Source organism: Oncorhynchus nerka, linkage group LG22 (genome assembly GCF_034236695.1).
Source record: "Oncorhynchus nerka isolate Pitt River linkage group LG22, Oner_Uvic_2.0, whole genome shotgun sequence".
Lineage (NCBI taxonomy): Eukaryota > Metazoa > Chordata > Actinopteri > Salmoniformes > Salmonidae > Oncorhynchus > Oncorhynchus nerka.
Window position 1 is genome coordinate 10,907,928 of NC_088417.1, and position 24,352 is coordinate 10,932,279.

The 24,352-nt window shown below is 47.3% G+C and overlaps 1 protein-coding gene across 1 annotated transcript in view; it reads left to right on the top strand.

Annotated features, from left to right (window-relative positions):
• Window positions 1–24,352, top strand: part of LOC115120188 (potassium voltage-gated channel subfamily H member 2-like) — a 347,097-nt gene that overhangs the window by 314,906 nt on the left and 7,839 nt on the right. The window contains exons 6-13 of the mRNA XM_065006904.1: window positions 8,076–8,498; window positions 10,425–10,815; window positions 17,006–17,205; window positions 19,216–19,468; window positions 20,515–20,708; window positions 20,945–21,047; window positions 21,231–21,533; window positions 22,032–22,209. Coding sequence (XP_064862976.1) covers window positions 8,076–8,498; window positions 10,425–10,815; window positions 17,006–17,205; window positions 19,216–19,468; window positions 20,515–20,708; window positions 20,945–21,047; window positions 21,231–21,533; window positions 22,032–22,209 — 2,045 coding nt within the window. The remainder of the gene's footprint in view (window positions 1–8,075; window positions 8,499–10,424; window positions 10,816–17,005; window positions 17,206–19,215; window positions 19,469–20,514; window positions 20,709–20,944; window positions 21,048–21,230; window positions 21,534–22,031; window positions 22,210–24,352) is intronic.

The window sequence follows — 24,352 nt, forward strand, 5'->3', positions numbered from 1 at the left end:
TGGTACCCTCCATTGATAGACACTGCTAGCCCTTTCCAGGGCCAAACTGCCAGCCAGTGAGAGAGAGGACGAGCCAGAGTCATGAAGGTAGTGAACAACATGCAGGGACTGAGTAAATTAAGGCAGAGCAGAGCTGTTCGAACGGGGGACCAGTCTTTTCATCATATCTACAGATGTACTATCTTACACTGTTTTCCAACTGCTTACACACGTTTGCAAAACGGTCTCCATTTCCCAAAACTGCATGCACAAAATGCCTCACATCTCCTTCAAAATGTAACACTGCATTCAAAATGCCATAAACACATGTCAGAATGAAGCATTTGCATCAAATGGCAAACACTGCTTTCATAGTAGTACATTTTTAGATATACCATGTAAACACTGTTGTTCTAAATCTAAAGCTCTTTGGTCTTTCATAGGCTTATATCTACATTTCAATACAATGTTCTACAGTGAAAGTAATCTGCTGAGAGGGGTAACAAGTACACTGTAAACACCAATGCAATGTAGAAACAGAAAATATTTATTAGGCCAAACGTTACTGTTGTATACAGTAGCATACAACAAAACCATAAACATATGTAAACCAAAAGTATATTCTTTAGAATACAGTAAAGAACACAATTGTGTGTGTGGGGTCCCGGGGGGGGGCAGTCCAGGAATTGGTAGGGGTGGCAGTCACCAGTGCTAAGCTACGCTTCATCTCTTCTGGCCACAATACTTTGTCCACATCACAAGATACGTTTTCTCTTGCCAAACATCAAGGGAAGTATCTCCTAGCATGGCGTATCCAACCTTGGACAGAGGCAACCTCTATGTCCCCACATGCGTCCTCCATTGCCTGGAGAAGCGGCATGCGGGCATAGGGTTGGTGATCATACACTTTCCAGCGCCAGGCTGAGAACAATTCCTTTATGGGATTTAGAAAAGGTGAATATGGGGGTAGGCACAAAACTACAAATTGTGGATGGTTGGCAAACTAGTTTTGGACCAGAACAGCCGGTGAAAACTAACATTGTCCCATAAAACCACAAATCTAGCAGGCTCCTGATCTGGATCAGGGACAAGCATTGTGTAAACTGCATCTAGAAAAGTGAGCATATGGCCGGTGTTGTACGGACCCAGTGTGGCATTATGATGGAGGACCCCGTTTTGAGTGATGGCAGCACACATAGTTACATTACCCCCACGCTGTCCAGGGACATTGGTAATTGCCCTCTATTACATTTCTTCCGCGGCGCCTGGTTTTGGTGAGGTTGAAGCCAACCTCATCCACATAAATAAATTCATGGCGAATTACATGGGCATCCAGCTCCAATAGTCTCTGTAACAGACAAAAGGATATACAGATGAGTAAATATGGTATGTCTGAAGTACTGGAAGTAGTATTGCATACATACCTCTACAAAGTCATGTCGCATATTCTTGACTCTATCAGAGTTTCTCTCAAATGGCACCTTGTAAAGTTGTTTCATTGTCACTCGGTGCCGTTGGGGGATGCGTTGTATGGTTGACAAGCTTACAGCATTGATGTTGTTAAATATGGTGTCATTATTCAAGATATGCTCTCTTATCTCTCTAATCCTTATTGCATTGTTGGCCAAAACCATATTTATAATTGCAGTCTCTTGTACATCTGTAAACAAGCGTCCTCGTCCTCCATGATGTCTTTGCCTTTCCACTCTGTACAGAATTCAAACACAGTATGTGTTCAGCATAGGAACTGTAAACAATGTACAACAAAAATGTAGTACAGCATGATAACTAACCTCATTCATTCAATGCAGTGCAGTAAATGGATGGCTTAGAGTTACAAATGTTTATGCAATACTATGCAGTCATACGTATTTTACAGTACATTACTGTAATGCTAAAATAGTCATTAGATAGTTGCATACCTGTTCTCATTTCTGTAGGTTCGAATAATGGACGCCACTGTAAATCGACTCAAGTTGGGCTGGACTCTCAGTCCAGCCTCTCTCATGGTCAAACCGTGGTTGATCACATGATCAACAAGTGTTGCCCTAATCTCATCAGCGATGGCTCTCCTTCCTTCTCTTCTTTGCCCTCATCCTCTTCTTCCTCTTCCTCTCCCTCCTACTCCTCTTGCTCTCTGTCCATTGTTGGCATCCATTGTTCAAAACAGGTCATCTGACCTTTGACCTATTTATAGGCCTATACTACAGTAAAGCAGTGATTGGTTAGTGATCAGTTAAGCTATTAGTGTTTGCACATGTGAGGAGTGTGTGTGTGACCTGGTGAATAAGTGTAGCATTTTGATTGGTTGTGTTTGGAAAGGAAAGCAAGTCACTTCCTGTTAGATTTTTATGTTTTCGGTAAAGAATTGTGTGTAGTGTTTTGAAAAAAAGTGTTTTATGCAACTTTGACAACTGAGTCAAAGGCTGAGAAATAGCTTATGGTTTTGGATATTTGGTGTGTAGTTTTGCACTTTGAGTGAGAGTTTTCAAAAATCGTGATGACATGAAAATATTTTGTGTGTAAGCAGTTGGAAAAAAATGTAATTTGATCAGTTTCTCACTGCAGGAATATAATCCTGCAGCAAAAGGACATTTGAATTATTAGATGGACTATAATTCATGGACATTTTTGAATTATTAGATGGACTATAATTCATGGACATTTTTGTAGAAATGTATACATTTTTTGTTGGGATAAATCAAGTCTGACATTTTAAAGTGGAAATAAAATATACACAACAATTTGCATTTCCTGCTGCGTAGGAAAAATGTATGCGATAGCAGAGTGATCAAATTCTGATATAACATCTGTACTGACAACTGCAGAAACCTTACAACAAAGTTACATTACAAAAGTGCTGTGGTACTCAAATGTCGTTTTTATGATATATGCGAAATGTAGACACCAGCACTTGTTGTTTTCCCCTGGATGTTATTATTATACAAAGCTGCTTGATTTCACACACATCACTATACATAAACTGTATAACCCAACACTGAACTGGCTAACCCAATAGATCCTTCGGGATGGGAAGCCGAGAAGGGCACGACACTGAACTCTGTGTGTGTGTGTGTGTGTGTGTGTGTGTGTGTGTGTGTGTGTGTGTGTGTGTGTGTGTGTGTGTGTGTGTGTGTGTGTGTGTGTGTGGGTGGGTGTATGTGTGTCTGTCTGTCTGTCTGTCTGTCTGTCTGTCTGTCTGTCTGTCTGTCTGTCTGTCTGTCTGTCTGTCTGTCTGTCTGTCTGTCTGTCTGTCTGTCTGTCTGTCTGTCTGTCTGTCTGTCTGTCTGTCTGTCTCTCTGTGGTTTTGAACTCGTTTACCTCATGTTTTTTCTATTGACTATGTTGTTTCCCAATGTCTGCCTCCTCCCCCAGAAATGATGGACAGGCAGGACATACAAGCAAAGTTGCCAAAAGTTTATTTGATTTGCCCTTCTCAGTGACAAACGATACCATCTACCCTAACATGATAGATAACCCCCAGTGTCTGTCAAGCTCAGGAACATGACTGAGCTCCATAGCGAAGGGCCAACACACCTTGAATTATAGGCATCTAATTCACACACACTGACACCTGCCCTCTGCGCTACCTGCAGTCTAGCACCGCACCTGCCTTGCCTGAACACCTGCAGTGCCTTATCCACCCTCAGGCGACCTACCAGGGATTCAGGTCCTCCCCTTGTGCGCCCTCCACCCTCCCACCCCCTTTTGTCACACTTCAGCTGGAAACACCACCCCTGTATGAGCGAGAGGAGCATTCTGGGAGCAGGTGAACTACAGTAGCCTGAGGTAACAGAGGAGCATTCTGGGAGCAGGTGAACTACAGTAGCCTGAGGTAACATAATTACGCCATATATGTTTAAAGTGGAACGAGACCACAATGTCTTTTCACAGGCCTTTTGCAGGTGTCTACAAAGATGTTTTTCTTATATATATATATATATATTTATTTATTTTAACAGATATAGAGAAAGGATGGAAGTGGGGAAATATAGAGGTTGTGTCAAAGAGTAATAAGCCGGATTTGAACCTACGTCGACACGTATACATGTATGCTGAGGTATTACCGCTAGACCAGTCAGGCCCTAAGAGAGAATTCAACACATTACGCCGGTTGTGTGATTTGATCAAATCAAAGTTAATTTGTCACGTGCACCGAATACAACAGGTGAAATGCTGACTTACAACAGGTGAAATTTCACCTTACAGGGAAATGCTTACTTACAGTCTCTAACCAATAGTACAAAAAAGGTGTTAGATGAACAATAGGTAGGTAAAGAAATAAAACAACAGTAAAAAGATAGGCTACATACAGTAGCGAGGCTGTATACAGTAGACAGGCTATATACAGTAGTGAGGCTATATACAGTAGAGAAGCTATATACAGTAGTGAGGCTATATACAGTAGAGAGGCTATATACAGTAGACAGGCTATATACAGTAGCGAGGCTGTATACAGTAGAGAGGCTATATACAGTAGACAGGCTATATACAGTAGCGAGGCTGTATACAGTAGAGAGGCTATATACAGTAGAGAGGCTATATACAGTAGTGAGGCTATATACAGTAGAGAGGCTATATACAGTAGACAGGCTATATACAGTAGAGAAGCTATATACAGTAGAGAGGCTATATACAGTAGAGAGGCTATATACAGTAGTGAGGCTATATACAGTAGAGAGGCTATATACAGTAGACAGGCTATATACAGTAGAGAGGCTATATACAGTAGACAGGCTATATACAGTAGCGAGGCTACATACAGTAGACAGGCTATATACAGTAGCGAGGCTATATACAGTAGAGAGGCTATATACAGTAGACAGGTTATATACAGTAGCGAGGCTATATACAGTAGACAGGCTATATACAGTAGCGAGGCTAAATACAGTAGAGAGGCTATATACAGTAGACAGGCTATATACAGTAGCGAGGCTATATACAGTAGAGAGGCTATCTACAGTAGAGAGGCTATATACAGTAGACAGGCTATATACAGTAGAGAGGCTATATACAGTAGAGAGGCTATATACAGTAGTGAGGCTATATACAGTAGAGAGGCTATATACAGTAGACAGGCTATATACAGTAGAGAAGCTATATACAGTAGAGAGGCTATATACAGTAGAGAGGCTATATACAGTAGTGAGGCTATATACAGTAGAGAGGCTATATACAGTAGACAGGCTATATACAGTAGAGAGGCTATATACAGTAGACAGGCTATATACAGTAGCGAGGCTACATACAGTAGACAGGCTATATACAGTAGCGAGGCTATATACAGTAGAGAGGCTATATACAGTAGACAGGTTATATACAGTAGCGAGGCTATATACAGTAGACAGGCTATATACAGTAGCGAGGCTAAATACAGTAGAGAGGCTATATACAGTAGACAGGCTATATACAGTAGCGAGGCTATATACAGTAGAGAGGCTATATACAGTAGAGAGGCTATATACAGTAGACAGGCTATATACAGTAGCGAGGCTATATACAGTAGTGAGGCTATATACAGTAGCGAGGCTATATACAGTAGAGAGGCTATAAACAGTAGAGAGGCTATATACAGTAGAGAGGCTATATACAGTAGAGAGGCTGGAATTACTCTGACTGAATTTGGCTCCCATGGTGAATTTCTGTTTGTTTGTGTGTTTGGTTTGTGTTCGGTGTGTGGTTGGGGTGTGTTCGGTGTGTGTTCGGTGTGTGGTTGGGGTGTGGTTGGGGTGTGTTCGGTGTGTGTTTAGAGTGTGCTGTTGTGTTTGCGTGTTCAGGGGAGTGTTCAGGGTTGTGTTTGTGTGTGTGTGGCATTTCCATTCTGCTTGAGAGTTTACCTTATGAGAAGCCTTCCTATCACAACAGCTTCCATCAGCCTCACTGGACACTGAGCACTAATTGCTAAATGTTAATACAACACATGCAAGGAATTGCTGTGTTTTTTCATCCTTACTTAAACACCCTGTGAATTGATACTGTGTGAGGGCAATTTGTGACTGTGGTTGTTTTCGTAATCAGTGGCTGTGGGGGAGTTGTTTCTCCTCCTAGGCAATCAGACCATGATACTTTTGCCTATGAAGCAACAAGATGAACTGCCCCTCCCTACCTTTAGAGCGTTATCACACAGTCATCCAGAACTGCTGGTGCTCTAGTGTATGCTTCAATGTTGCTTGCCCTGAAGCGAGCATAAAAGGCATTTAGCTCGTCTGGTAGGCTCGCATCACTGGGCAGCTCGCGTCTGGGTTTCCCTTTGTAGTCCGTAATAGTTTTCAAGCCCTGCCACATCCGACGAGCATCAGAGCCGGTGTAGTAGGATTCAATCGAAATCGCTTTGCTTGTTTAATGGTTCGTCTGAGGGCATAGCGGGATTTCTTATAAGTGTCCGGATTAGTCTCCCGCTCCTTGAAAGCATCAGTTCTAGACTTTAGCTCGATGCGGATGTTGCCTCTATTCCATGGCTTCTGGTTGAGGTATGTACGTATGTACGGTCACTGTGGGGATGACGTCATCTTATTTTTCCCTTATTTATGAAGCCGATGACTGAGGTGGTGTATTCTTCAATGCCATTAAATGAATCCCAGAACATATTCCAGTCTGTGCTAGCAAAACAGTCCTGTAGTGTAGCATCCGCGTCATCTGACCACTTCCGTATCCTTCCGAGTCACTGGTACTTCCTGCATTAGTTTTTGCTTGTAAGCAGGAATCAGGAGGATAGAATTATGGTCAGATTTGCCAAATGGAGGGCGGGGGAGAGCTTTGTATGCATCTCTGTGTGTGGAGTAAAGGTGGTCTAGTATTTTTTTCTCTGGTTGCACATGTGACATGCAGGTAAAAATGTAGTAAAACTGATTTAAGTTTGCCTGCATTAAAGTCCCCGGCCACTAGGAGCGCCGCTTCTGGGTGATCATTTTCTTCTTATGGCCTTATAGAGTTGGTTGAGAGCGGTCTTAGTGCCAGCTTCGTTTTGTGGTGGTAAATAGGCGGCTATGAATAATACAGATGAGAACTCTCTTGGTAGATAGTGCAGTCTACATCTTATTATCAGGTACTCTACCTCAGGTGAGCAATACCTTGAGACTTCTCTAATATTAGACATTGCGCACCAGCTGTTATTGACAAAAAGACATACACCCCCACCCCTCATCTTACGAGAGGTAGCGTCTCTGTTCTGCCGGTTCATGGAAAATCCTGCTAGCTCTATGTTGTCCGTATCTTCGTTCAGCCACGTCTCTGTGAAACATAAGATGTTACAGTTTTTAATGTCCCATTGGTAGGACAATCTTAATCGTAGGTCATCCATTTTATTGTCCAATGATTGCACGTTAGCGAGAAGAATGGAAGGCAGTGGGAGTTTACTCGCTCGCATCCAGATTTTCAGAAGGATTCCCGATCTGCGTCCCCTTTTCCGGTGTCTTTTCTTCACGCGAAAGGCGTGGATCAGTGAAAGGTGTGGATCTGGGCCTGTTACAGTGAAAGGTGTGGATCTGGGCCTGTTACAGTGAATGGTGTGGATCTGGGCCTGTTACAGTAAAGCAGGATATACTTCTCGTTGGACTCTCTCTCGTTCTTGCCGGATTCGTTAAAAGGAAAACGTTTCTTCCAGTCCGCGGTGAGTAATCGCTTTTCTGATGTCTAGAAGTTATTTTCGGTCGTAAGAGACGGTTGTAGCAACATTATGTACACAATAAGTTAAAAAATAAGTTTACACAAAATGCCAAAAAAATAACAAAATTGCACAATTGGTTGGGAGAATGTAAAACGTCAGCCATGTTCTATGGCGCCATCTAGCTCTGACTTTACTGATAGCTACATTACTGAGGAAAAACGTGCTTACTATGAATGTGATATGTGGTTGTCCCACCTAGCTATCTTAAGATGAATGCACTAACTTTAAGTCGCTCAAATGTAAATGTAAGGTTTTGGGGAACTTTCATCTTGTCCTTCCCTGCCCGATTCCCATCCTTCTCTTTCCCTGTCTCTCTGTCTCTTTGTCTTTCTCTCTCTCTCTCTCTCTCTCTCTCTCTCTGTATAACGCTATCATATTGATCCAACTACCAGATCAGAAAGGCTAAAACCTCCCCCCATCTCCCCTCCAGGTGCTGTCACTGGGTGCCGACGTCCTCCCAGAGTACAAGCTCCAGGCACCTCGTATCCACAAGTGGACCGTCCTCCACTACAGCCCCTTCAAGGCGGTGTGGGACTGGCTCATCCTGCTGCTGGTCATCTACACGGCCATCTTGACCCCTTACTCCGCCGCCTTCCTCCTCCACGACCAGGAAGAGGCAGCCATGTTGAACTGTGGCTACTCGTGCTCGCCGCTCAACGTGGTCGACCTCATCGTGGACATCATGTTCATCGTGGACATCGTCATCAACTTCAGGACGACATACGTCAACACTAACGACGAGGTGGTCAGCGCCCCGCTGAGGATAGCGATCCACTACTTCAAGGGCTGGTTCCTCATCGACATGGTGGCGGCCATCCCCTTCGACCTGCTCATCTACCGCAGCGGAGAGGAGGTGAGGAATTGGGGATGGGGAAGTGCATTGTGGGTAATGGAGTTTTGTGAGGACAACCTGTGTTGGAATGCATCTTAAGTTACGGGGATTGTCAGATATGAATCTTGGTTTTAAAGGTTTGATTTCGTATTTAAGGGTGGTTAGATATATTGACCTGTAGATAACCACAAATAATGAAAGCTATTTGCAAATAGCTTTTGGGACCTCCAAAAATAAAAACTCCCTTCAATTACTCCATTATTAATGGACCTCCAATGAACTACAAGTCAGGGATATCCCCACAAAGGCTCCGGAGCAGAAAAACACTATGAAAGTTTGTACTGTCAACCTTCTTGCCAATGTTTAATTAATTGAACCTCAAGTGGCCAGTGAGCCAAGGAAGTGGACATTCTCCGCAGCAGAGGACTATCATTTATTGTGAAGTGAGGAACTAGGCTTTCTGCCAAGCAGGGATGTAATCGGGTCCTTGTTAATTTGCTGTATAGACGTGGTGGGGACTCCTCAAGACAAGTATAATGGGTGGGAATAACAGAACCAACCGACAGCACAGTAAATCATGGGGAGGATTCATGGGAAGATCTCCGCTAGTACAGACCACGGTCTCAGTGCTGCTGAGGGGATCCGGTACAAGTGTAGGGCAGAGGATGGTCCACAGCACATTTGATAAATTTCACTAATGTAATTTATCCTGAACGGACAATAAAGCAATTTTAACTTTGAACTGACCTCCAGACTCAGTAGCCTCGGTTTTTCTAATGACTGCCTTGCCTGGTTCACCAACTACTTTGCAGACAGAGTTCAGTGTGTCAAATCGGAGGGCATGTTGTCCGGTCCTCTGGCAGTCTCTATGTGGTACCACAGGGTTCAATTCTCAGGCCGACTCTTTTCTCTGTATATATCAATGATGTTGCTCTTGCTGCGGGCGATTCCCTGATCCACCTCTATGCAGACGACACCATTCTGTATACTTCTGTCCCTTCCTTGGACACTGTGCTATCTAACCTCCAAACGAGCTTCAATGCCATACAACACTCCTTCCGTGGCCTCCAACTGCTCTTAAACGCTAGTAAAACCAAATGCATGCTTTTCAACCGTTCGCTGCCTACACCCGTACGCCCGACTAGCATCACCACCCTGGATGGTTCCGACCTAGAATATGTGGACATCTATAAGTACCTAGGTGTCTGGCTAGACTGCAAACTCTACTTCCAGACTCATATCAAACATCTGCAACCCGAAATCAAATCTAGAGTCGGCTTTCTATTTCACAACAAAGCCTCCTTCACTCACGCCACCAAACTTACCCTAGTAAAACTGACTATCCTACCGATCCTCGACTTCGGCGATGTCATCTACAAAATAGCTTCCAATACTCTACTCAGTAAACTGGATGCAGTTTATCATAGTGCCATCCGTTTTGTTACTAAAGCACCTTATACCACCCACCACTGCGACCTGTATGCTCTAGTCGGCTAGCCCTCGCTACATATTCGTCGCCAGATCCACTGGCTCCAGGTCATCTACAAGTCCATGCTAGGTAAAGCTCCGCCTTATCTCAGTTCACTGGTCACGATGGCAACACCCACCCTATGCTTTATCTTGGCCAGGTCGCAGTTGCAAATGAGAACTTGTTCTCAACTAGCCTACCTGGTTTTTAATATAGGTGAAATAAAAAATTAAAAAATTAAAAATAAATAACAGGGCTATCCAATCTTATCTGGAGAAGGCCAGTGTGGGTCCAGGCTTTTGGTCCAGCCAAGCAATCAGACATCTGATTCAACCAATCGACTAATAATAGTCTTCAATCAAGACTTTAATGAGTTGAATCAGCTTTGTTACGGCTTGTATGGAGCAGAACTCTGCAACACAGGACCTCCCAAGGTAAGATTGGACACTAAACAAACTGTTTCTCCTCTCTCTTGCCAGACGACCACTCTGATTGGCCTGCTGAAGACAGCCCGCCTTCTCCGGCTAGTCCGCGTGGCGAGGAAACTGGACCGCTACTCAGAGTATGGCGCCGCCGTCCTCTTCCTGCTCATGTGCACGTTCGCCCTCATCGCCCACTGGCTGGCGTGCATCTGGTACGCCATCGGCAGCGTGGAGCGCAACGGCAGCATCGGCTGGCTCCACACACTGGGCGAGTCGTTGGGGAAACACTACAACGACACGGTGCGGGGCTCGGGCCCCTCCATAAAGGACAAGTATGTCACCGCCCTCTATTTCACCTTCTCCAGTCTGACCAGCGTGGGCTTTGGCAACGTCTCCCCCAACACCAACTCTGAGAAGATATTCTCCATCTGTGTCATGCTCATAGGATGTAAGTACCACGTTCCCTCGTATGTGCTGGAGGGTAAACTATAAGGGATGTAGAAATTCATGCTACTGTGATTTAATTGGTTAACAATAGGGTGGTTCCGCATCTGCTCGTATTTACTTGGTTACTTGTTTTGTTGCAGTGTTCGCTGTCTTGGTCTGCTGCTAACAGTTTGAATGAGAATGTGTGATAAAACTGGTTCAGTGTGGTTAAAACTGGTTCAAGTGTGGTTAAAACTGGTTCAGTGTGGTTAAACTTCCGGCGCCGACAGAGATGGCCGCCTCGCTTCGCGTTCCTAGGAAACTATGCAGTTTTTTGTTTTTTTACGTGTTATTTCTTACATTAGTACCCCAGGTCATCTTAGGTTTCATTACATACAGTCGAGAAGAACTACTGAATATAAGATCAGCGTCAACTCACCATCAGTACGACCAAGAATATGTTTTCCGCGACGCGGATCCTGTGTTCTGCCTTACAAACAGGACAACGGAATGGATCGCATGCAGCGACCCAAGAAAACGACTCAGAAAAAGAGGGAAACGTAGCGGTCTTCTGGTCAGACTCCGGACAAGGGCACATCGCGCACCACTCCCCAGCATTCTTCTTGCCAATGTCCAGTCTCTTGACAACAAGGTTGATGAAATCCGAGCAAGGGTAGCATTCCAGAGGGACATCAGAGACTGCAATATTCTCTGCTTCACGGAAACATGGCTTACTGGGAAGACGCTATCCGATGCGGTGCAGCCAACGGGTTTCTCCACGCATCGCGCGGACAGAAACAAACATCTTTCTGGTAAGAAGAGCGGCGGGGGCGTATGCCTCATGACTAACAAGACATGGTGTGATGAAGGAAACATACAGGAACTCAAATCCTTCTGTTCACCTGATTTAGAATTCCTCACAATCAAATGTAGACCGCATTATCTTCCAAGAGAATTCTCTTCGATTATAATCACAGCCGTATATATCCCCCCCCCAAGCAGACACATCGATGGCTCTGAACGAACTTTATTTAACTCTTTGCAAACTGGAAACCATTTATCCGGAGGCTGCATTCATTGTAGCTGGGGATTTTAACAAAGCTAATCTGAAAACAAGACTCCCTAAATTTTATCAGCATATCGATTGCGCAACCAGGGGTGGTAAAACCTTGGATCATTGTTACTCTAACTTCCGCGACGCATATAAGGCCCTGCCCCGCCCCCCTTTCGGAAAAGCTGACCACGACTCCATTTTGTTGATCCCTGCCTACAGGCAGAAACTTAAACAAGAGGCTCCCACGCTGAGGTCTGTCCAACGCTGGTCAGACCAAGCTGACTCCACACTCCAAGACTGCTTCCATCACGTGGACTGGGACATGTTTCAGACATTGCGTCAGATGAAAATATTGACGAATACGCTGATTCGGTGTGCGAGTTCATTAGAACGTGCGTCGAAGATGTCGTTCCCATAGCAACGATAAAAACATTCCCAAACCAGAAACCGTGGATTGATGGCAGCATTCGCGTGAAACTGAAAGCGCGAACCACTGCTTTTAATCAGGGCAAGGTGTCTGGTAACATGTCCGAATATAAACAATGCAGCTATTCCCTCCGCAAGGCTATTGAACAAGCTAAGCGTCAGTACAGGGACAAAGTGGAATCTCAATTCAATGGCTCAGACACAAGAGGCATGTGGCAGGGTCTACAGTCAATCACGGACTACAAGAAGAAACCCAGCCCAGTCACGGACCAGGATGTCTTGCTCCCAGGCAGACTAAATCACTTTTTTGCCCGCTTTGAGGACAATACAGTGCCACTGACACGGCCTGCAACGAAAACATGCGGTCTCTCCTTCACTGCAGCCGAGGTGAGTAAGACATTTAAACGTGTTAACCCTCGCAAGGCTGCAGGCCCAGACGGCATCCCCAGCCGCGCCCTCAGAGCATGCGCAGACCAGCTGGCCGGTGTGTTTACGGACATATTCAATCAATCCCTATACCAGTCTGCTGTTCCCACATGCTTCAAGAGGGCCACCATTGTTCCTGTTCCCAAGAAAGCTAAGGTAACTGAGCTAAACGACTACCGCCCGTAGCACTCACTTCCGTCATCATGAAGTGCTTTGAGAGACTAGTCAAGGACCATATCACCTCCACCCTACCTGACACCCTAGACCCACTCCAATTTGCTTACCGCCCAAATAGGTCCACAGACGATGCAATCTCAACCACACTGCACACTGCCCTAACCCACCTGGACAAGAGGAATACCTATGTGAGAATGCTGTTCATCGACTACAGCTCGGCATTCAACACCATAGTACCCTCCAAGCTCGTCATCAAGCTCGAGACCCTGGGTCTCGACCCCGCCCTGTGCAACTGGGTACTGGACTTCCTGACGGGCCGCCCCCAGGTGGTGAGGGTAGGCAACAACATCTCCTCCCCGCTGATCCTCAACACGGGGCCCCACAAGGGTGCGTTCTGAGCCCTCTCCTGTACTCCCTGTTCACCCACGACTGCGTGGCCACGCACGCCTCCAACTCAATCATCAAGTTTGCGGACGACACAACAGTGGTAGGCTTGATTACCAACAACGACGAGACGGCCTACAGGGAGGAGGTGAGGGCCCTCGGAGTGTGGTGTCAGGAAAATAACCTCACACTCAACGTCAACAAAACTAAGGAGATGATTGTGGACTTCAGGAAACAGCAGAGGGAACACCCCCTATCCACATCGATGGAACAGTAGTGGAGAGGGTAGCAAGTTTTAAGTTCCTCGGCATACACATCACAGACAAACTGAATTGGTCCACTCACACTGACAGCGTCGTGAAGAAGGCGCAGCAGCGCCTCTTCAACCTCAGGAGGCTGAAGAAATTCGGCTTGTCACCAAAAGCACTCACGAACTTCTACAGATGCACAATCGAGAGCATCCTGGCGGGCTGTATCACCGCCTGGTACGGCAACTGCTCCGCCCTCAACCGTAAGGCTCTCCAGAGGGTAGTGAGGTCTGCACAACGCATCACCGGGGGCAAACTACCTGCCCTCCAGGACACCTACACCACCCGATGTTACAGGAAGGCCATAAAGATCATCAAGGACATCAACCACCCGAACCACTGCCTGTTCACCCCGCTATCATCCAGAAGGCGAGGTCAGTACAGGTGCATCAAAGCTGGGACTGAGAGACTGAAAAACAGCTTCTATCTCAAGGCTATCAGACTGTTAAACAGCCACCATTGAGTGGCTGCTGCCAACACACTGTCATTGACACTGACCCAACTCCAGCCACTTTAATAATGGGAATTGATGGGAAAAATGTAAATATATCACTAGCCACTTTAAACAATGCTACCTTATATAATGTTACTTACCCTACATTATTCATCTCATATGCATACGTATATACTGTACTCTACATCATCGACTGCATCCTTATGTAATACATGTATCACTAGCCACTTTAACTATGCCACTTTGTTTACTTTGTCTACATACTCATCTCATATGTATATACTGTACTCGATACCATCTACTGTATGCTGCTCTGTACCATCACTCACTCGTATATCCTTATGTACATATTCTTTATCCCCTTACACTGTGTATAAGACAGTAGTTTTAGAATTGTTAGTTAGATTACTTGTTGGTTATCACTGCATTGTCGGAACTAGAAGCACAAGCATTTCGCTACACTCGCATTAACATCTGCTAACCATGTGTATGTGACAAATAAAATTTGATTTGATTTGATTTGATTTTAAAACTGGTTCAGTGTTAGGGTTAGGATAGGAGGAAGGTAAGGATCATTGTAGGGTGTTATGTCTGTTTTAATATGCCTCACCAAGAAGACCATCCCTCTCAGTTCTGCAGTCAGCAGTGGTCACATTTCAACATGGAGGATGATTATTACAGTGCCTTCGGATTCAGACACATTTACTTTTTTCACATTTTGTTACGTTACAGCTTTATTCTAAAATGTATTAAATTTGTTTTTTTCCTCATTAATCTACACCCAATACATAGTGACATCACAATACCCCATAATGACATCACAATACCCCATAATGACAAAACAAAAACAGGTTTTTAGAATGTGTTTCTAATTTATTCAAAATTAAAAACCGGAAATATAATATTTATATAAGTATTCAGACCTTTTACTCTGTACTTTGTTGAAGCACCTTTGGCAGCGATTACAGCATCGAGTCTTCTTGGGTATGACTCTACAAGCTTGGTACACCTGTATTTGGGGAGTTTCTCCCATTCTTCTCTGCAGATCTTCTCATGCTCTGTCCAGTTGGATGGGGAGCGTCGCTGCACAGCTATTTTCAGGTCTCTCCAGAGATGTTCGATCAGGTCCGGGCTCTGGCTGGGCCACTCAAGAACATTCAGAGACTTGTACCGGAGCCACTCCTGCGTTGTCTTGGCTGTGTGCTTAGTGTCGTTATCCTGTTGGAAGAGGAACCTTCGCCCCAGTCAGAGGTCCTGAGCACTGCTCTGGAGCAGGTTTTCATCAAGGATCTCTCAATACTTTGCTCCGTTCATTTTTCCCTCGATCCTGACTAGTCTCCCAGTCCCTGCCACTGAAAAACATCCCCACAGCAGCATGATGTTGCCACCACCATGCTTCACTGTAGTGATGGTGCCAGGTTCCCTCCAGACGTGATGCTTGACATTCAGGTCAAAGAGTTTAATATTGGTTACAACAGACCAGAGAATCAGGTTTCTCATGGTCTGAGAGTCTTAAGGTGCCTTTTGACAAAACTCGAAGCAAGCTGACATGTGTCTTTTACTGAGGAGTGACTTCCTTCTGGCCACTCTAGTATAAAGGCTTGATTGGTGGAGTTCTGCAGAGATGGTTGTCCTTCTGGAAGGTTGTCCCATCTCCACAGAGGAACTCTGGAGCTCTGTCAGAGTGACCATCGGGTTATTGGTCACCTCCCTGACCAGGTGTGCTCCAAGGGTACTTCAGGGGTACTTCAGGGGTACTCCAGGGGTACTCCAGGGGTATTTCAGGGGTACTTCAGGGGTACTCCAGGGGTACTTCAGGGGTACTCCAGGGGTACTTCAGGGGTACTCCAGGGGTATTTCAGGGGTACTCCAGGGGTACTCCAGGGGTTTGTCAGGGGTACTCCAGGGGTTTTTCAGGGGTACTTCAGGGGTACTCCAGGGGTATTTCAGGGGTACTTCAGGGGTACTCCAGGGGTATTTCAGGGGTACTTCAGGGGTACTCCAGGGATACTCCAGGGGTATTTCAGGGGTACTCCAGGGGTACTCCAGGGGTTTTTCAGGGGTACTCCAGGGGTTTTTCAGGGGTACTCCAGGGGTACTCCAGGGGTTTTTCAGGGGTACTTCAGGGGTATTTCAGGGGGTTTTCAGGGGTACTTCAGGGGTATTTCAGGGGTACTTCAGGGGTACTCTGGCCCCCCAATGGTGGAACAAACTCCCTCACGACGCCAGGACAGCGGAGTCAATCACCACCTTCCGGAGACACCTGAAACCCCACCTCTTTAAGGAATACCTAGGATAGGATAAAGTAATCCTTCTCACCCCCCCTAAAAGATTTAGATGCACTATTGTAAAGTGGCTGTTCCACTGGATGTCATAAGGTGAACGCACCAATTTGTAAGTCGCTCTGGATAAGAGCGTCTGCTAAATGACTTAAATGTAAATGATATTTCAGGGGTACTCCAGGGGTATTTCAGGTGTACTCCAGGGGTATTTCAGGTGTACTCCAGGGGTACTCCAGGGGTATTTCAGGGGTACTCCAGGGGTATTTCAGGTGTACTCCAGGGGTATTTCAGGGGTACTCCAGGGGTACTCCAGGGGTACTTCAGGGGTATTTTAGGGGTACTCCAGGGGTACTCCAGGGGTATTTCAGGGGTACTCCGGGGGTACTCCAGGCAGAGTAACATTCAACTGGTGGCACAGTAAGAGAGAAAGGAACCACTGATATAATTGGGGAGAACAGGTTTATGGTAATGACTGGAGCAGAATTAGTGGAATGGTATCAATTACATCACAGACATGGTTTGATGCCATTCCATTTGCTCCGTTTCAGCCATTACTATGAGCCGTCCTTCTCTGCTCTAGAGCCTGTTTACAACCACTAACTGGTCTGAGATACTATAACGTTTGTTCCCATGGTGCAGTAGAGAGCAGTTGTATTCTGCTGCTCCTGAATTTTGTTCACAATAATCATTTATTCCTCCAGCACTGATGTACGCCAGTATTTTTGGTAATGTGTCGGCCATCATCCAGAGGTTGTACTCGGGTACGGCCAGGTACCACACCCAGATGCTACGGGTCCGAGAGTTCATCCGTTTCCATCAGATCCCCAACCCACTGAGGCAGCGGCTGGAGGAGTACTTCCAACACGCCTGGTCCTACACTAACGGCATTGATATGACCGCTGTGAGTCACACACACACTTCAACACACACACACTTAAACCCACATACATACACACTCAAACACACAGACACAGACACAGACACACACACACACACACTTAAACACACACACACACACAGACACTCAAACACACACACACACACTCATACACACATACACACACACACACACTCAAACACACATACACGCATGCACACACACACACACACACACAGAGAGACACTCAAACACACACGCACTCATACACACATACACGCACGCACACACACACACGCACACACACACACACACACACACACACAGACACACACTCAAACACACACACTCAAACACACACATACACACGCATTGACATCCAAACAGTGCATAGACTTAAACACATGCATGAACGCTACAAGTAATACACACACAATGCACACAAACATTATATTTTCAGCAGTCTTTTATAGACATTTATAGACATTTCTCTCTCTCTCTCTCTCTCTGTCTCTCTCTCTCTCTCTCTCTCTCTCTCTGTCTCTCTCTCTCTCTCTCTCTCTCTCTGTCTCTCTCTCTCTGTCTCTCTCTCTCTGTCTGTCTCTGTCTCTGTCTCTGTCTCTGTCTCTCTCTCTGTCTCTGTCTCTGTCTCTGTCTCTCTCTCTCTGTCTCTCTCTGTCTCTGTCTCTGTCTCTGTCTCTCTCTCTCTCTCTCTCTCTCTCTCTCTCTCTCTGTCTCTCTGTCTCTGTCTCTGTCTCTGTCTCTGTCTCTGTCTCTCTCTCTCTCTCTCTCTCTCTCTCTCTTTCTTTCTCTCTCTCTCTCTCTCTCTGACTGAGCCTAGACTCTTGACTCTCTCTCTGAGCCTAGACTCTCTCTGAGCCTAGACTCTCTCCAACACGCTTTAAGTTCCAACTGTAATAAAAATATTATGGAAGTGAATCTTTCGGGAACCAGATTTCCCAACATGAAATTGCAATGTTCCGTCTGAATTCCTGTGTGTTTGACTTAATAAATAATTTACAAGATACAGCCAAGTTGCTTGTTTTCTCAACTTCCTCATTATGTTGTGTTGAGAGTCTACTGAAGCGTGTTGGATTAGTAAAATGTTTGCTGACGTGATTATAACGGTGGTCATGATGCAACCCCTCCTCACGTCTGTCTGACTGAATCAGTCATAGCCTCTGTCTATTAATGATGACGTCATTAGTCTAACTGAGCTGGGTCGGTTGGATAGAGATGGACTAGAGTGGGAGTATTAAGGTTTAAGAAGAGGGGGTGTTTCCAGACAGTGGTCTGGTCTGACAGCTTTGTCCCGGAGTCACACAGAAAACCTTCCACTCCTTCATCTGAAATGTAATTGTGTCTCCTTGTCAGAATGGGGAAATCACTAATAAGGCTTGTAGTATTCATTAAATAAAAAATATTTTAAAAGCCTTTACAAGTCCTGTGAAAGTATATCAGCAGATTGCTGACTAAATATTGCAGTTGTTTTGGGGTAATATTTGCTTGGATGCTACGTATCAGACAACTACATTTTTTACAGAATATGTGTATGTTTGTTATTCAGCAGTGATGTCTCAGTTGGTAGAGTGTGGCTCTTGCAACGCCAGGGTTGTGGGTTTGATTCCCGTAGGGGACAAGTAAGAAATATGTATCCACTCAATACATTCTGTAAGTTGCCCTGGATAAGGGTGTCCTGTAAATATCTAGCTATGCTGCTGCCTTTAAGTTAGTATCACCATCTCTCCCCCTCTCCCTCCCCCTTCTCTCCCACTCTCTCTATCCCCCCCCTCTCTCTCTCTCCCCCTCTCTCCCACTCTCTCTCTCCCCCTCTCTGTCTCCCTCACCCTCCCACTTAAATACTCATTCTCTCTCTCTCTCTTTCTCCCCCTCCTCCTCTCTCCCCTCACCCCCTCCATTCCCCTTTATCTCCCCTCTCACCCTCTGTCTTCCTCCCCTTTCTCTCCCTCTCCCTCCCCACATCTTTCCCTCTCTCTCTCCCTCCCTCCCCCTCCCTACCTCTCTCTCTACCAGGTGTTGAAGGGGTTCCCAGAGTGTCTCCAGGCTGACATATGCCTCCACCTTAACCGTACCCTCCTGGAGAACTGCAAGGCCTTCAAGGGCTCCACGAAGGGCTGTCTGCGGGCCCTGGCCATGAAGTTCAAGACCACCCACGCCCCGCCTGGCGACACCCTGGTGCATGCCGGCGACGTGCTCACCGCCATCTACTTCATCTCCCGTGGCTCCATCGAGATCCTCAGAGGCGACGTGGTGGTGGCCATCTTGGGTGAGGATGATAGACAGGAACTACTGTCAACCCAAATATAATAGGTTCATGTATCAACCTAAAGGGGAAGGAGTAGAAAACTGAATGTGGTATATTCAGAGATTCAGATGTGTGCCAGGGAACCAAATAAATAAAAATGAACCAACAGAGCCATCTACTGGCAACAATTGGTCCTACTTGTACGTCATATAGGTTCAAGAACTGGGCACTCAAGAAGGGTGAAAGGCTATCTCATTAAACAAACACTAGTACTGTGGACCATTTTAATCATTTCAAATCTTTAGGTTTGCCGTCTGACTTCCCAGTAATAGAAAAAAGTAGGACTGTTTATAACATTTGCATTTTTTAATATACAGTACCGGTCAAATGTTTGGACACACCTACTCATTCAAGGGCTTTTCTTTATTTTTACTATTTTCTACATTGTAGAATAATGAAGACATACAAATTATGAAATGACACATATGGAATCTTAGCCAACCTTTGCCTTGATGACAGCTTTGCACACTCTTGGCATTCTCTCAACCAGCTTCACCTGGAATGCATTTCCAGCAGTCTTGAAGGAGTTCCCACATATGCTGAGCACTTGTTGGCTGCTTTTCCTTTGCTCTGCAGTCCAACTCATCCCAAACCATCTCAATTGGGTTGAGGTCAGGTGATTGTGGAGGTCAGGTGATTGTGGAGGTCAGGTGATTGTGGAGACCAGGTGATTGTGGAGGTCAGGTGATTGTGGAGGTCAGGTGATTGTGGAGGTCAGGTGATTGTGGAGGCCAGGTCATCTGAAGCAGCACGTCTCCATCACTTTCCTTCTTGGTCAAACAGCCCTTACACAGCCTGGAGGTGTGTTGGGTCATTGTCCTGTTGAAAAGCAAATGATAGTCCCACTAAGCGCAAACCAGGTGGCATGGCATATCGCTGCAGAATGCTGTGATAGCCATGCTGGTTAAGTGTGCCTTGAATTCTACATAAATCACAAGTAAGTGCGTCCAGACTTTTGACTGGTACAGTGTGTAAAATACGGTACTATGTCCTCTCGTCTGCCACAGGGAAGAATGACATCTTTGGCGAGCCTATCAACCTGTACGGGCGGGCTGGAAAGTCCAATGCTGATGTGAGAGCTCTGACCTACTGTGACCTTCATAAGATCCACAGAGAGGACGTCCTGGAGGTGTTAGACATGTACCCAGAGTTCTCTGACCACTTCTGGATGAACCTGGAGATCACCTTTGACCTCCGGGATGTGAGTGTGTCTTCTGCCCTGATTGCAAGAACTTTTCCTCATATCTTAAACTTCACAACCATAAAAAAAATATTATATTCATATATGAATTGATGAATACAAATTAGGGAATTAATGAATTTGTAAGTTATTTCCATTGTGCATTCCTATGGAGCAGCTATTTTACACATTGATACTATATAAGTCCTTTATCTTCCGTGATGTTTCAAGATGTCTTGCTTTGTTAATCCCTGCAGGCCAATATGATTCCAGGCTCTCCAGAAAGTAACAACTCAGACTGTGTAGGATTCAACAAACTGCGCAGACGCAAATTATCCTTCCGGCGCCGGACAGAGAAGGGTAACCATCCCTTCCACTCCTTCGTCTCTGTTTATGAGAGCTAATATAACTATCCATTGCTTCTCTCTCTCTCTCTCGGTGAAGTGGAAAACCCACTAGCCACGCTTAGTCGTAGGTCACAAATCAACTTTTCAGATCCCATCCAGTGTGTCACCATCTCTCCTTCCCTGTTTCTTCTCTCAGACGACGCCGATGCAGGAGAGAATAAAAAGGAGAGATCCAACAAGCCAGTTCAGCGTAGACGGAAGGAGGCGGCCAGTAAGCAGGGGGTGGGTCTTAAGCCAGACTGGGAGGGACCTCGGAGTTCAGTGTCCACCCACTCCAGCAGTGGCGAGGGGGAGGAGTCTGTGGTCACATGCCCCGGCCCTCAGTCAGCTCTGCATGAGATGTCCCCGGCTCAGGCCACCTCTCTGATCTTTAGGGACAATCCCGAGGGGGAGGGGGAGGGGGACCACAAGGGGGGCAACACCTGCAATGCACTCTCAGGTGGGTCTTGACACACACACAGACACAGACACACAAACACACAGACAGACAAACAGACACACAGACAGACAGACAGACACACACAGGCACACAGACACACATAGACACACAGACAAACATACACACACACAGACACACACACACAGGCAAACAGACACAGAGACAAACATACACACAGACACACACAAACACACAGACACACAGACACACACACAGACAAACAGACACACAGACACACACACATGGACACACGGACACACAGACACACAGACACACACATAGACAAAGAGACACACAGACACACACAGACATACACACAGACAAACAGACACATTCACCGACAAACAGGCACACAGACACACAGACACACACCGACACACAGACACACACAAACACACACACACAGACACACAGACAAACAATATAAAACAATAGAATATGCCTTCATACCCTATTCTCCCCTTTCTCCCCTTTCTCCCCTCTCTTCTTCACAAACAGGAGCATTTTCAGGGGTCTCAAACATCTTCAGTTTCTGGGGGGAGAGTCGGGGCAGTCGTGAGTACCAGGAGTTGCCTCGCTGCAGCCTGCCTTCCTCCCCCCCTCTCAACAATATCAGCCGCAGGCAGCGCACCGAGCTGGACAACAGACTAGACCTGCTGCAGCAACAACTCAACAGGTACAGAGACATGTAGGGACAGAGACATGTAGAGACAGAGACATGTAGAGACAGAGACATGTAGAGACAGAGACATGCAGAGGCAGAGACATGCAGGGACAGAGACATGCAGGGACAGAGACATGTAGAGACAGAGATATGTAGAGACAGAGACATGTAGAGACAGAGACATATAGAGGCAGAGACATGCAGGGCCAGAGACAGAGACATGTAGAGACAGAGACATGTAGAGACAGAGACATGAAGGGACAGACATGTAGAGACAGAGACATGCAGGGACAGAGACAGAGACATGTAGAGACAAATGGGCAGAGGCAGGACAGGCACACAATGACAGAGACAGGGGCACAGGGACAGAGAGAGGGGCAGGGACAGGGACAGGGACAGGGACAGGGACAGGAGCAGCAATAAGGGCAGGGACTGGACAGGGGAACAGGGACAGAGACAGGGGCAAGACAGGGGCAAGACAGGGACAGGGACAGAGAGAGGGACAGGGGCAGGGGCACAGGGACAGAGACAGAGACAGAGACAGGAACAGAGACAGGAGCAGAAGCAGGGACAGGGGCAGGGGCAGGGACAGGGACAGAGACAGGAGCAGGGACAGAGACAAGAGCAGGGACAGGGGCAGGGACAGGGAGAGAGACAGGAGCAGGGACAGAGACAAGAGCAGGGACAGGGGCAGGGACAGGGACAGGGACAGGAGCAGGGACAGGAGCAGGGACAGGAGCAGGGACAGGGACAGGGACAGGAGCAGGGACAGGAGCAGGGACAGGGACAGGGACAGGAGCAGGGACAGGAACAGGGACAGGGACAGGCAGGGACAGGGGCAGGGACAGGAGCAGGAGCAGGGACAGGGACAGGAGCAGGGACAGAGACAAGAGCAGGGACAGGGACAGGGACAGGGACAGGAGCAGGAGCAGGGACAGGGACAGGAGCAGAGGCAGGGACAGGGACAGGAGCAGAGGCAGGGACAGGGACAGAGACAGGAGCAGGGACAGGGACAGAGACAGGAGCAGGGACAGGAGCAGGGACAGGAGCAGGGACAGGGACAGGGACAGGAGCAGGGACAGGAGCAGGGACAGGGACAGGAGCAGGGACAGGGGCAAGGACAGGGACAGGAGCAGGAGCAGGGACAGGGACAGGAGCAGGGACAGAGACAAGAGCAGGGACAGGGGCAGGGACAGGGACAGGAGCAGGGACAGGGACAGGAGCAGAGGCAGGGGCAGGGACAGGGACAGAGACAGGAGCAGGGACAGGGACAGAGGCAGGGACAGGGACAGGAGCAGGGACAGAGACAGGAGCAGGGACAGGAGCAGGGACAGGAGCAGGGACAGGAGCAGGGACATGGACAGGGACAGGAGCAGGGACAGGAGCAGGGACAGGGGCAGGGACAGGGACAGGGACAGGGACAGGAGAAGGGACAGGAGCAGGGACAGGGGCAGGGACAGGGACAGAGACAGGAGCAGAGGCAGGGACAGGGACAGAGACAGGAGCAGGGACAGGGACAGGAGCAGGGACAGGGACAGAGACAGGAGCAGGGACAGGGGCAGGGACAGGAGCAGGGACAGGGGCAGGGACAGGGACAGGAGCAGGAGCAGGGACAGGGACAGGAGCAGGGACAGAGACAAGAGCAGGGACAGGGACAGGAGCAGGGACAGGGACATGAGCAGAGGCAGGGGCAGGGACAGAGACAGGAGCAGGGACAGGGACAGAGACAGGAGCAGGGACAGAGACAGGAGCAGGGACAGGGACAGAGACAGGAGCAGGGACAGAGACAGGAGCAGGGACAGAGACAGGGACAGGGGCAGGGACAGAGACAGGGACAGGAGCAGGGACAGGAGCAGGGACAGAGACAGGGACAGGAGCAGGGACAGAGACAGGGACAGGGGCAGGGACAGGAGCAGGGACAGAGACAGGGACAGGAGCAGGGACAGAGACAGGGACAGGAGCAGGGACAGAGACAGGGACAGGGGCAGGGACAGGAGCAGGGACAGAGACAGGGACAGGGGCAGAGACAGGAGCAGGGACAGGAGCAGGGACAGAGACAGGGACAGGAGCAGGGACAGAGACAGGGACAGGGGCAGGGACAGGGACAGGGGCAGGGACAGAGACAGGAGCAGGGACAGGAGCAGGGACAGGGACA